We start from the raw sequence: 14,943 nt of genomic DNA on the forward strand, positions 1-14,943 counted from the left end.
GTGGCTTTGCAAGACTGGGGAACGAGAATCAAAGAAGATTGGGTTTACATCATAGACATTAACTAGATACTTTGTTGCTCAACTGTGCTCTGCTAAAGCGACAGTATTATTAATAAACCATTTAAATCTTGTATTTAAGCCATTAACCTGGTGCCAGGTATCGATTATTGGTGCTGGTTATTCAAAAATATCGAGTTGGGAATCATTATCGTCAGCTTTGAGGGCCTTTGAATGTTTTAGCTTCACTGTGTTGCAAATATAGAGATAGGACGGCTGATTTGATTTTGTTGACTGTCTCAGTGTTGTAACAGTACTCGATAACTGCTTATAATGAACAAATTAGGTGTATAAACAGGTGCATCATAATTAATTTGCAATATATTCTTGCCCAAGTTTCCTCATACGGAGTTTTTACAAAGTTGTGTGTTCCATAAAGAACATTTTCAGAGAATCATAGAATTGTTACAGCAAAGGGACCATTCGACCATTGTGTCTGCACTGTTCCTCCAAATAAGTTGCTCTCCGTGTATTTTTTAAAAATATATTTTTTAAAGTTGGGTTACTTAAACATACACGTTTAACCTCATCTGTGTTAGCAATAAGATACCACAATATGCCTCAGAATCGGCATGTTGGTGGAAAGAAAAAAAGTAAGGTTCCTATTACAGATTGTTATCCAGCTAGAAAGTCAGTGCGACTATCAAGGAGGACAATAACTGGACTTACTTTGTCATGTTCTCCAAACTTCAGTAATTCATTAATACCCATAACCTACACTTATATATCAAATATTATCAAATTAAGGTGCAGTTCTGGCAGTTTACTATCACATGTGGATTCCTAAGGCTACAAGATTTTATTTATTTAGGAGGATGGAAATAAAGAGAGACAGATGTTTTCCCCCCATCTCTGGATCTTCCATTTGACTCAAAGAATGGCAGATTGTTGATTTTTCTGTGTCAATGCATTTTATAACCAATATTTGAGTCTTGTGTGAAAGCACCTGGCACCTGAATGGAAGAAAAGTAAATCTGAAATACCAACATGTGCAGAGTGTGGGTGGAACCAATTATTTTATGTCATTTAATGGAGGTGTTTAAAATTATTAGTTTCCATCATGACATTAATGCCATAGAAAATTAGAACACCAAGGCACTACATTACGCCAGTTTCATCTGTGAAACGAAGCTAATAAACCATTTTGCATGATTTAATTAAGATCACTTACAACTAACCTAGCAGAGAATCTCCAAGACAAACATTCTGGCATTTTACCAAAGACTATTTTTATTCAAGGACATGACTACAGATGAGTAAAATTAAATTAAGACAGAATCACTACTTGAAGCTAATCATTTCACATGATTAACTCATTAAAAAAAACCCTTCAATGGAGATACAATTATTACTTTATTGTATTTTAGCAAGGCAGAACATTTTACTTAATTTGAAACTCATATCCTATACATAATTTTTACATACAGCACAAAAAACTAAAAAAAATTGATTTGGCACTGATGGAAATAATTAGTAATTTGCCACTTTTGTCCTAAAATTACCAACCCTAGGAAAATTCTTGAATAAAAGTGCTCATTTCACTAATGTGTATGCAGAAATTACATTTACTGACTAATTTACTTTACAACAATAGACTATTAGAAAGGATTATGCATTGGCACAGTCCAGTTAAGTTTCAATGCCCTTCCAATATTATTTAATATTTGAAGAATGACTTTCCACAACTACCTTCATAAGTCAGTGAATTATTAGACTATAAATGTCATTTAAGCAATAAGATAATGCTAGTGGTCTTAAAATATAGCCATTAAAAAAAGGATGATTTAAGCAAAAAAAATTCTCAGAAAGCTCAGCAATGATTAGGATCCTAACTAATAAATCCATAACAATGTAAATTGAAATTACTAAGACAAAAATTAAAAAGGTAGCACAATTGCAAATTCATTCCGCAACATTGCTCTGTTAAAAGATAAATTTTAGTCATTAGTAATCAATAGTATGTGTGTTTTGGCATTCTAAAGACTTCATTATACCGTAAATATAACAGCAGAATAATTACTTTTTTAAATTAAGTGATGGCCAGAGTCTATTTCTTTAGAGAACTGGGTTTGGAATATAAGAGCTTAAAGTTTTGCTATTATTACAGAAATGGAGTGCCATAACAGTTTTAATCTACTTATACATATATTTCCATTACAGGGATGGAACAAAGGTTTATTAGATTGATTTCTGGGATGAGAGAGTTAGTATGCAAGAAAGACTCAGTAGAGGTCAGTAAGGAGTGTGGTCAGTTTTAGAGAGATTTGGCCTGTGTAAGACAAAGGCTGAGAATATATCTGGGAATTTGGTTCAAATTGAGAACTTGGTGCAGAGGGGGAAAGAAGTGCTTTAAGTAAGGTTCACTGATAAAAGTATTATCTCCAGAAGTCAGTGGGACAGGTTAAAAGGCGTGGCTCGAGAGGTCACTTTCAGTGAAACCAATGGCAGAGTGATGTCTCAAAGCACGGCGTAACTGGAGTACAAGGCATGTAGCTGATTGGTGAATAGTTCTAGTCTTTAAAGTAAAAATGAGGTACTCAGTTTATGGTTAAGTTGCTACTTGTTTCTTCCCATTTCTTAAGAATTGCTTAATGGAAAAGATAATTAATTGCAATGAAATGTAAAGAATGAGGCATTGCATAACTGTAAAGAGTAGTGATACTACAATAATTAATCAAGAAGAAAAATAAATTATGATAATGATGGCAGGATAGGTGATATGCTGCTGCTGTAGGATGTGGCAACTCACAAATGAACCCATTGTAAATGTCGACAGCTTGAGGAATTTTGAAGCCAAGATGCGATGATGGAGTCTGAGAAACAGAAGGGAGGGGGCATGTTAGCTGGACATCTTGATCCAGGAGGCAAGTCACATCCCTCAGATTAGGGAATGTAAATTTGGTTTGTGATCACAAGCAGAAGGGTGTGACTACAAGTAAGGCAGATATGAGGACAAGGATAGCACTTGAAGAACCTTGGTCCTTTAAACTGCTCAACAGTTACAAGGTTCTTGCAAGCTGTGTGGACAAGAGTGGGGACTCTGGGGATGATGAGCAAACTAACCATGGCTCTGTGGTGCAGGGAATGATTCATTAGAGGGTAGGAAATAGGAATATAGTAGGGATTGGGCACAGTATAATTACTGTCTTAGATACTGTTCTCTGTAGCAGTGTGATTGAGTTCCAAAGACAGTCTTGCCTGCCGAATGTCATGGTTAACAATACCTTCTCAGGGTTGAAGAGAAACATGGAGTCAGAGGGGAGGCATCCAACTGTAATTGTCCACAATGGAGTCAGACTAGAAAGGAGGTTCCATTGAAAAGAAAACCTGAACAGTTAGGAGCTCAAAACACCAGAAATTCCAAGTTAATAATCTTGGGATTACTGTATGATCCATGGGCAAACTAGGTTATGGTAATTAAAGTCAAGGAGTTACATACATCACTTGAAGGCTGGTGTTGGAGGAATGAGTTACAGTTGCTATGACACTGGATCTAGTATGGTGCAGAAGGGAGCTGTTCTGGGGATGAGATTCACTTGAAGCATACTGGGATCGGTATCAGGACGAAGAACTAGGTTTGCAGAGAGTATTTTAAACTAAATAGAGAAAGGAAGGGACCTGAACAGGAGTTACACAGGCTTGTAAAGCAAAAGGATACAGCAGCATTGGAGGTCAGCTATTTAGATACTAATACCCAGAGAGGAATAAGAAGAGACAGTGTAGGGACACTAACTAACAGCAGCAAGCAGGGTCAAATTATGAAAAAAGTGGCAAAAAAGCAAAATTACTGGCTCCTAAATGCATGTAATATTTGGAACAAAATCAATGAAACAACAGCACACAAAGGTTAATGGATATAATTTAGCTAATATGGAGGCATAGTTTCAAGATCATTAATGCTGGACACTCAACATTCATGGATATGTGGCATTTCAAAAGAATAGATAGGAAGAAAAGCATGGTTTGGTAGCTTTGTTAGTATGTGATGGAATACATGATAGCAAGAAATGATCTTGGATCATAAAATCCATATGAGTAGAGATAAGAAATAACAGAGAAGAAAAAGACATTGGTGGAAGTTGCCTGTTGTTTCCTAACAGTAACTAAACTGTATAACAAGGAATAACTTAGGAGATAATCGGGCTACGTAAAAGAAGTAGATTAATCATAGGTGTCTTGAATATGTAGATAGGGAAAATCAAATTGGCAGAGATAGACAAGAGAAAGAATTAATAGACTATATGTGAGATAGTTTCCGAGAACAATATGTCATGAATGCAAACAGGTATCAGGCTACTTTGGATATGGTAATGTGTAATGAGACAGATGTAACAAATAATTTCAGAGTAAGAAATCCTCAAAAAGACAGTGACTATAACTTGGAAGAATTTAGCAATCATTCCAAGATTGTAAAACTTATGTCAGAAGCAACTTTGCTAAACATAAGCAAGGTAATTACAACTGAATCAGGGCAGAGTTGGCTAGAGGGGATTGGGAAAGGGGTTTACTAAAAAAGACATTTGATAAACAATTGCAAATATTTAAGAAAATAGTTCATGTATAAAGACCAATATGCCATGTGGAATGATGGGTTGCATCCTAAGAAATGAAAGGAAAATACTAGAGATAGTAGATGTACTGGTAGTAATTTCTGAGAATCCCTAAATTGTGGAAAAATCCCAGGGTATTGAAAAACTGCAGATGTAAAATCCCTATTTGAAAAGGGAGGGAGACAAAAAACATGGGACTATAGGCTATAGGCTAGTTAGTTTAACATCTCTGAGTTGGAAAATGCTTGAGAATATTATAAAAGATGTAAGCACAGAACTTTTAAAAATACATAACATAATCAAGCAGAGTTAGCATGGCTTCACGAATGGCAATCACACCCTCCAAATTTATTGCAATTCTTTGAGGAGATAACAACAGAATAGATAAAGGGGAACTTGTAGGTACAATATATTTGGATTCCCAAAATGTATTCCACATGATATTAAAACTCTGCTCAATATGAAAATAACCCATAATGTTGGAGTAATATGTTAGCATGGATAGAGAATTGGTTAAACAACAGAAGAAAGTGAGGACTGCAGATGCTGGAGATCAGAGTTGAAAATGTGTTGCTGGAAAAGCGCAGCAGGTCAGGCAGCATCCTGAAGGGCTCATGCCCGAAACGTCGATTCTCCTGCTCTTCGGATGCTGCCTGACCTTCTGCGCTTTTCCAGCAACACATTTTCAGCTCTAAACAACAGAAGAGTTAGTTTGAGGGCATATTTTCAGGACGGCAAACAGTAACTTGCAGAATATCACAAGGATCAGTGCTGGAGTCACAATTATTTACAATATATAGATTAATAATTTGCATGAGGGATTGAAAAGTTGTGGGATGACACAAAAATAAGTGGGAAAACTAATGACAAGGAAGACACAGGGTGTGCAAAGGGAAATAAATAGGTTAAGTGAGCAGGCAAAAAACTTGGCAGATAGAACATAATGTGGGAAAACGTGAGGCTATGCACTTCAGAAGGAAGATTAGAATAAAAAGTCATTAAATGGGAAGTCTGTAGAAGCTGAAGCACAGAAGGAGAGGATACAAGTTCAACAGGTAATGAGGGAAGTAAAAGGAATGTTAACCTTCATTCCAATGGGAATGGTATATTTAAAAATAGACAAGTCTTGCTAAAAGTATATATGGTACTAGTTGGATCACATCTGCAATTTTGGTCCCTTTATGTAGGAAGAACATACCGGTATTGGAGGCAGTCCAGACAGGGCTCATTAGGCTGATTCCAGGCATGGAGTAATAATATTCTGAGGACAGGTAGAGTAGTCTGGGCCTGTACTCATTGCAGTTTGTGAGAACCAACATTATTGAAATTAAGGGGACTTGACAGGGCAGATACTGAGAGATCATTTTCTTTGTAGGAGAGTTTAGGACCAGAGGGCATAATCTCTATGTAAGAGACTGCCCATTTAAGACAGCAATGAGGTGAAGTTTATTTTCTCAAACTGCACTGAACCTGTGGAATTCTTTACTGCAGAGAGCTGTAGAAGCTTGGTTGACAGCAACAATCACTTTCCCAAAGGAAGAAATAAGAACATAGAGGGACAAAGCATTCCTGATTAGCAATTATGTTTTACAATGGATATGATGTGAGATGCATGTTACAGAGGTGACCTACTGTTGCTAGGAAAATAAAGAAGTTAAGTGGACTTATTGGTAACTAATCATGCACTTTTAATGCTACGATTAGCTAAGTTTAGGCAAGCAAAAAAGTCAGTTTTTAAGTTGTATCTCAGTCAAGTGGAGGACTTAATTTCTCACTAAACACCAATTCTGCACCATATAAACCCTTACAAAACTCATGCTAAAGATAGCTATAAAAACATGTATGTCTTCAGTTGTACATGAAAAGTGTTTCCTATATTAAAAAGTATTTAACATTTGTCAACAATACACATCAAAATAGAAAGCTCTATTTATACAGATTATTGCCATATCATAGGACTCAAAATGTGCAGCAAGATTGTGTGAAGACTATGCAAAACATGCAGAATATGTACAATTTATTTAATGGGATTCATTACCAAAATTGCAACAGGGGCCTAATTTACTCTTCATTTTGCTTCTTTAACTTTGCTTTACCTGTATATATGGCCCTGTTTACTGTGTTTTTCTTCCCTCCTTAAAGATGTCATAAGCAGTGCACACAAGTTTATTTAAACATAATTACGCGCTGATTTAGTAGTGATGAAAAGCAACATGCACATCAAGGTTACAAGTTGTCTCTTTACATAAGTTCAATGCTTTTCATGTTAATAACTTTTTAATCTCACTCTTCTCTTGCTAATAACCTGTTTCACACTGAGAAAGCTCCTCCCTGGTGCAAACATATGCCAACTTTAAGTTGAGATCGGTATTTGAATACACCACTTACTTACAAAACCACTTACTTGCTCAGAGGAATACAAGAAAGAAAATAAATCACACTGGGCAGAAAAACGTGAGGTGAGAAAAATAAATATGTCGTAGAGTGGATTTCAGAAGCAGTGACGGAAAACATACTGTTTAAATTTGCAGGAAAGAGCTGAAGGTAGACACAAAAGTTCATACTTACCCAATCTTTAAAAAATCTGCATCAGCTAAAATCTGGTATGGATCTTTTAATAATGATGCATTCATGGTTGGCTCTAAATTTTGAAGTATTGTTTGTACAATAGTTCTGTTAACAGTCATGCATTAAACAGATTGTTGTCACAACATTGATTTAGTCACTGATTCCTTGAGTATCCAATGATTAGAAGTCTATTATAAATGTAGTTAAAATTTAGTTAGATGTATAAATCAATGCTTCGGAATGAGATTTCAATTCAGATTAAAGGGATCAAATTCCTTCTGGTAACTTTTAGGGTATTAAGTGAAATGGGTTTAGGCTGTTGAGTCCAACCCAGATTTTTAAATAAAAGTCATTGTTGAACAGTACCTCCTCATGACAAAATGATTCTGCAATCTGCACCAGCGCAGAAAGGCATATTAATTGCTTCCAGAGTTCAAGGCATACTTTTTGAGGTGACTGTTTGTCATAGTGCTGTGGTGAAGGCCTTTGCTCTGAACATTCCTGAGCAGGACATTATAACTGTCATGGTAACTCAAAAGTGTTTGCTTTGGATAATCTTGGAAGATTTTAATGTGCACATAGATTAGAAACTTATGTAGGGATTGCTCATCCAGGGTTATAACCATGATTGAATTAAGAGAAGTGTCAGACTCTTAATGACTGAAAGGATTTTCTTTAAATTTGGGCAAGGTCTCACATAAGGTAGCCTCATTACAGTGAGTCTGCAAATGGTTTATTGAGATAACAAGTTCCAAGCATGCACTTCAGCAGCAATAGCAATCCAATCAATTGTAAAGTTACACATGTACCACACAACTAAGGTTACCCTCTTTGTATGTAAATAACATCAATAAGCAGAATAGGAAGCTGAGAAATGTACAAAGTTAAAAATCACACAACACCAGGTTATAGTCCAACAGGTTTAATTGGAAGCACACTAGCACACTGTTACAGACAATCAATTTTTCAATGTATAATTTCAGTTACATCACATTGCAAATTTTTGCTATAAATTCTGTGTTACGATCGAGCCCTCCACAATCACCTGATGAAGGAGCGTCGCTCCGAAAGCTAGTGTGCTTCCAATTAAACCTGTTGGACTATAACCTGGTGTTGTGTGATTTTTAACTTTGTACACCCCAGTCCAACACCGACATCTCCGAATCATGAGAAATGTACAAAGGCAAAACTTCAAAAGGAACTTAAACTAACAGAAAAACTTAGAAAATTAAATGACCAAAAAATATCCTTACTTTAGAAGCCAGTCGTGAAAAGTTTTCATTCTGATCCTCTGCAGAAGTCATCTTTTCTTGTCTGACCAAGTCTCGTAGACTTAAATTGTCATCATCCTGGAAGTACCGAATCCTTTCACCTTCATGGTGAGTTTCAATCTGAAACAATAACAATTATGTTTTGGTAGTACGTAATATAACTGTAATGTAAAATTTCTAAAAGCCCATCGACCTTAGAAAATATTATATTATGGCATTATAATCCTGCAAGTTTCATGTGTGGAATGAATCAAGGCTTAATAAGAAGAAAAAAACCCAAATTTTAACAGATAATTGTACTTTTAAAGCCATGCTAGTTATAACATCAAAAACTCCTAACATTCCTAACTACAATGGGCCAAAGGCCCTTTTTCTGTGCTGAGGATATATATCTATGATCATATAATGGTAATCTTCTTTCATTGAATGCACTAACTTGCATATGATTTCAAGACAAATGCAATAACACTTATACACAAAGAGTCTTAATTTTTCTACTTCGAATGAGAGAAAGCATCTATATTTTATGATTGAAGGCAAATAATCAAAGTTCTCAGTGCAGACCTGGTCTTCTCATACACACTACCCTAAGGATCTTCTCTTCAATCACAATTTCCATATTTTCTATGATATCTCCTTCTTGGTCTTTCATGTACTGGTTTTGATTTAGCTGTATGTAAATAATTTATAATTTACTGTGATTCATGTATGTGTTAGTTCTCTCTCCTTCTGCTATATTCCCTTCAACTTTTGCACTCATACTAGAATTTTTATTAAAACTCTGTCTCTCTCAATCTTTAGTTTGTTTAAGAGGCATAAAAAGCAAAATTATAACCTAACTCTACTCTTCACCATAAATGTTTGAGTTGGAATTTAATTTTTGTTTCAGATTTCTAGCATTTTTTTCCCTTATTTTAAACTCTTACTAAAAAACATTGCAAACCATATGTTCTATCATAACGAGCAATTGCAAAGCAGTTGTACCTGTTCAATGTTGCATCTAGCTTTATAGGAATTTTATTGTAACATGCTTTAATATTGGCTGTTTTATTGCTTAATTAGTATGTTCTTATATTCTAGCTGCCATTAGATCACTTAATAGTTTTTCACTGAACAACAGCTTTTATATGTGCATTCCTAATTATAACTGTTTCACCTTTGTTGGCAGCAACTTCAAACTATATAGCCCAAAGCTCTGATATGACCCATGACACCTCTCGGCTTCTCTACTTCATTTTCAAGATGTTGCATAATAGCTATGACTCTAACTACTCCTTAAATATCTTAGGACCATACTTCATTTTACAATGCTCCTGTGAAGCGTCCTGGCACATTTTATCACACTTAACACACTATTCTAATACAAAGAGTAGTTATTGTGGATTTCTTTTATACTTCATAACAAACATCACACTTATGATGTCATGCTAAACCTTTAGGACAAAACTGTGCATGTATGATAAAAAACTTAAATCTGCATACATAGCTGAATTATAAAATCATACTCTTTGATGTCAAATTCATAATTATCCTTTAGAAGTACCTATGTTCACATTTATCAGTGTCCACCTATGTGAATTTAAATATACCACCAGCAAATGGTGATGCTGTAGTTGCTCAGTTTTGTATCTCTTACTTGCTTGCGTAAAGTGCACAAAAATAATTCACGCTGCAACTAGCTCTACTCTGCTTTCAAAGTTTTCTAAGTTTTGCAAAAGAGTACACATTTTTCATTATTTGTTTACCATGCCACAATGGATTAAGAAGCATGTTATAAAGTTTTAGTTCAAATAGTGTTAGGGGTATGGGTGGGTTGCGCTTCGGCGGGTCGGTGTGGACTTGTTGGGCCGAAGGGCCTGTTTCCACACTGTAGGAAATCTAATCTAATCTAATCTAATTAATCTAAGGGATATATCACAGTGATCAATCCATTTGGCATCTATTAACCCTATGCTGGAAAACAAGATAAAGTTGCAGCTGACAAAACTCCACTTGCCATTTATTCCAAAGATCTGTCGAATTCATGAAAAAATTTTGTTGGAACCAGAAAGGGAATTCTAAGCATCATGCGATGGTATTTTGCAGCACAGAATGCAGTTATAGACTGATAGATTACAATTATTTATAACAGTGGAATTATTTTGGCATATATGGCACCAAAGCTCAACCTTCCGTCTCCAAGTTCAAGAAATTCAAAGAAACTGAATAAATGGGACCAAATGCTTTTCAATACCACTCCATCAGGCAAGTGTCAACAATTTGCAAGATACAAACATGTTTCACCTCAATATTTAATTTCTTCACTGAACAGTATCTGAATTTGACACATTTTTAAAAGGTTGTTCTGAAATTAAGTATAATCATGACATTTCTGCCAGGAGCTAATCACCTTCTTGGAAGTAGTCACCTGTTTTAACTTAAGATCATGATTATTAAGATCAAATTCATGGTTATAAAAGTAAAATTACCATTTGCCTTTTCTTCTTTCCTCCCTTTTGCCTGTTAGATTCTGCAGAGGCACCAACAGGCCACACTCTCCCTGATTCATCAGATCGAACAAGAATCACTTCCTGATTTTCATCTGCAGTCTAGGTTAGTTAAAGAAAGACAACTTCTTAGGTAAATATTTACATTTATTACAACAACCGGTAAGGGTGCAGCAGTAACAAGATGGTAGTGTCAGTGGAGTAGTGATCTAGAGGCACACGTTAATACTGTTAGGGACATGGCTACAATTCCCTCATGACAGCTTAAGGATCTTAAATACAATCCATAAGTCCAGAACTAAAAAGTTAGCTTACATTATGGTGACCATGAAACCATTGTCAATTGCTGTAATAACTCCATCTGATTCACTAATGGTCTTTAGGGAAAAACCAAACTCCTTACCTGGTCTGGCATACACATTATTCCAGATCTACAGCAAAGTGATCAACTCTTAACTGCTCTTTGAAATGGCCTAGATGCTTCAAAGCTGCTAGAGAAATTAAACTGCATGGACACAAGCATCAACCTTGATACCAGAAACAACATACCCAATTGTGTTCACTCTTCGTAGACCCCTTTATCATAATCATCTGGAGGCCTGTGCCAAAATTGGATGAGCTGTCACATTGACAGAACCTGTCTCGGCTCAGTGCTAAATTGATTCACCTAGTTATATATGGTTTGTAGTCATGTATGACAACCAAGTTGCCCATACTCAATGTTTCTGACTTGATTAATACCATTACTCCACAGTATCAGCACTGTTTGGTGACCTATAAATACCTCCAACTAATACTTGCTGCCCTTTGCAGTTTCTTAGTTTCACCTAAACAGACTCCACACATTATTTTTCTAATTTGAGATATCCCACTAATAACGTACTTATCCCGTTCCTTATTACGAGTGCAACTCCATCTCCTTTTCTTTCTTGCCTGTTCTTCCTCAACATCTGGTAGTTACCTATTCCCTCGATGTCTGAATGTCTCTACTCTGTGGTGTGACCACCTCCATTTACATGCTATCCACATTGTTCTCTACCTTACAGATGCTCACTCTTTGAAACCTGTAGCTGAAGCTTGTGCAGCCCATTCCACTTGGACCGTGATCTGTCATCTCATAACTCTAAAAACTATTTGTAACTCTTGGAATGAGTACGAAGTTACTGTAAAAACACTACAAGATATTTCTCAGAAAAGGATAAAATAATTATTGAGAGAGTTAAAATTGACTAAATCTACTCACCAATCAGCTTTTTCTGCACTCATGATGCTATGTCTTTGTTGGTCACAGCACAGGCAGGCCTCTCAACCCATGCATTATTTTGTCTTCTACTCACCTCTCACTCTGCAGACCTTATTTCTTGAAGTTAACTTTAATCAAAATATCTCTTTCTTCCTCTGTCCCGAATTCCCACTTTGACTCAATTATAAAAAATTTATTCACTTGTGTAATGTGGGTGTCACTGTCTGGCCAGTATTTATTGCCTATCTTGAATTGTCATTGAGCAGATGGTGCTGAGCTGCCTTTTTGAACGGCTACCGATGACCCAGAATGCCATTAGGGAGGGAATTCCAGCATTTGGATCCAAAAACAGAGAAGGAACAGCGATATATTTCCAAATCAGGATGGTTAATGGCTTGGAAGGAAACTTGCAGGAAATTGCTCCCATGTATTCTAGGTAGTCACTCCAACTCAGTCACACTCAGGCAAAAAAATCCCTAAATAACTGCACAATTTATTCCAACCATGTGCTTTTGAACAATCTCTTATTTTAATGAGTCACTTGTTTTTCTTGAACATCCTATAGTTAGGGTTTATTGCACCTTTGTAAATACTTTGCTAAACTACAAAACAAAAGTTCAGTAAAATTCAATGCATTTAAGATCTTTTTCGGGGGAACAGAAACTTCTGATGATAAGCCTCATATTGCACTGCTTTTACTCATGTAACATTTCAAAAGAATTAATTTATGGTACCAAGATATAACTGTTGTTTGCCAGTTTCTTCATGATAGATACACTGAGGATAGTGGATTTTTAAAAATTCACCATCAGTGTTGTCTTACCATATCGTCTGTCCTCTTTGATGCTGTCGAAGTTATTGGGTGATTTTGTCCTTGGTTATTCAATTTCCGAGCTTCCTCCAATTGTTCCTTAAGTTTGGACGCAAGTTCCTTATTAATCAAAATTAAAAGTGTATTCTTTAAAATACACAGCGTATAAGATATTTCAAATGTTCAGACAGACTGCAAACAAATTTACTAAAATGTTAATAATCAAATTAACATCAAGAAAACAATCATGAAGACTTTACATTGATGCTATTGTTACTATATAACAATTTTACTACGTATTTACTTTCTATTCATAATATAATGGAATCCATCTATCACCACTTTCACTTAGGCAGTGTGCTATGAACAGAACAGAATATAGATAGGTTCATTCCAGGTTTAAGTTGAATTCCTCGCAGTGAGGTAGCACAACTGGGTCTCAGCACAGGTATTCACAGATCATTGAACATGGATCCATGCTGGGAAGATCATATATGCAAGCTTTTGCTAAGAACAGATCCTCACTGGATGCACAGGGTACATCCTCTACACACTGATGGGGGTCTATAAGAGCTCAAAGGAAAAAAAACGAAGAAAATTGAAGTTGTGGAAGTCAAACAAGACATCGGTGATGTATTTTGGACGGATCATCTCAGCTGTTCTAGATGGACCGCAGCCATTTAAGACCTGATTCAAGCCCATTGGTTGGTTAGTTCAGATGGTTGGAGTGTGGTCCTTGTCATGCCAATATCACGGGTTCAATCCCTGTGCTAACCAAACTGTACTGCCCCTGCTCCTGAACCAAGAAACCCAGATTCAAGTCTCAGCTGCTCCAGAAGTGTGTTGATTAGAAAAATAGGACAAATAATTTTTTCAAAAAAATTTGAGGTGTGACTCATCATGAGCATGTCATATGCAATCAAGGATCTGAAACAAATGCTGGACTTGCCATAAGATGTACGAGCAGAAGTCGGCCATTCAGCCCATCAGGTTTGCTCTGCCATTCAATGGATCATGCTGATCTGATAATCTCCAACTCCACTTTCCTGCCTTTTCCACTTAATCCTTGATTCCCTTACAAATCCAAGATGGCAGCAGAGTAGGACATCCCAATTGGAGGTTGTCTATTCGCCAGTCCCTTTCCTTTATCCTTCACTTTTTTTCTCCTCTGCGTAGTTTTTCTTTTTTCCACTTGCCCCAACAGCCCTCTCCGATAAAGAATTCCACAGATTCACTATCTTCTGAGAAAAAGATTCCTCTACTCCTCTGGCTTAAAATGGTGACCCCGTATTCTGGGATTATGCCTGCTGGTCCTGGACTCTCCTACAAGGGAATCACTCTTTTCGCATCCACCATGTCGTGACCTAGGAATCTTGTATACATCAATAAAGTCACCTCTTATTCTTCTATAATCCATTAGGCATAGGCTCAATTTACTCAACCTCTCCTCATAAGAGGGTCCCCTCCATCTCTGGTATCAGCCAACTGAATCTTCTCTGGATCAGTGGTGCTGGAAGAGCACAGCAATTCAGGCAGCATCCGACGAGCAGCAAAATCGACGTTTCGGGCAAAAGCCCTTCATCAGGAAGGGCTGATGAAGGGCTTTTGCCCGAAACGTCGATTTTGCTGCTCGTCAGATGCTGCCTGAATTGCTGTGCTCTTCCAGCACCACTGATCCAGAATCTGGTTTCCAGCATCTGCAGTCATTGTTTTTGCCTCCTTGAATCTTCTCTGGACTGCCTCCAGTGCCAATATATATTTTCCTTTGCTAAGGGACACAAATGGTTTACAATATTCCAGCTGTTGTTTGACTAATGCCTTGTAAAGCTTTCACAAAGCCTCCCTACAATTAGGCTTCATTCCTTTTGAAATAAAAGCCAATGTTCCATTTGCCTTCCCTGTTAACCAATGAACCCGGATGCTAGGTTTATTTGATTCAAGTCAAATTCCTCCATGC

At 36.6% G+C, this 14,943-nt stretch overlaps 1 protein-coding gene across 3 annotated transcripts in view; it reads right to left on the bottom strand.

Annotated features, from left to right (window-relative positions):
- Positions 1-14,943, bottom strand: part of cwf19l2 (CWF19 like cell cycle control factor 2) — a 143,329-nt gene that overhangs the window by 37,065 nt on the left and 91,321 nt on the right. For all 3 annotated transcript variants that reach the window (XM_043691833.2, XM_043691830.2, XM_043691831.2), the window contains exons 10-12: positions 12,999-13,106; positions 10,915-11,034; positions 8,429-8,566 (exon numbers count right to left, since the gene is read on the bottom strand). In XM_043691833.2, coding sequence (XP_043547768.2) covers positions 8,429-8,566; positions 10,915-11,034; positions 12,999-13,106 — 366 coding nt within the window. The remainder of the gene's footprint in view (positions 1-8,428; positions 8,567-10,914; positions 11,035-12,998; positions 13,107-14,943) is intronic.

Source organism: Chiloscyllium plagiosum, unplaced genomic scaffold, assembly GCF_037043375.1.
Source record: "Chiloscyllium plagiosum isolate Xiang-an unplaced genomic scaffold, Cpla_swu_hap1 HiC_scaffold_6, whole genome shotgun sequence".
NCBI lineage: Eukaryota > Metazoa > Chordata > Chondrichthyes > Orectolobiformes > Hemiscylliidae > Chiloscyllium > Chiloscyllium plagiosum.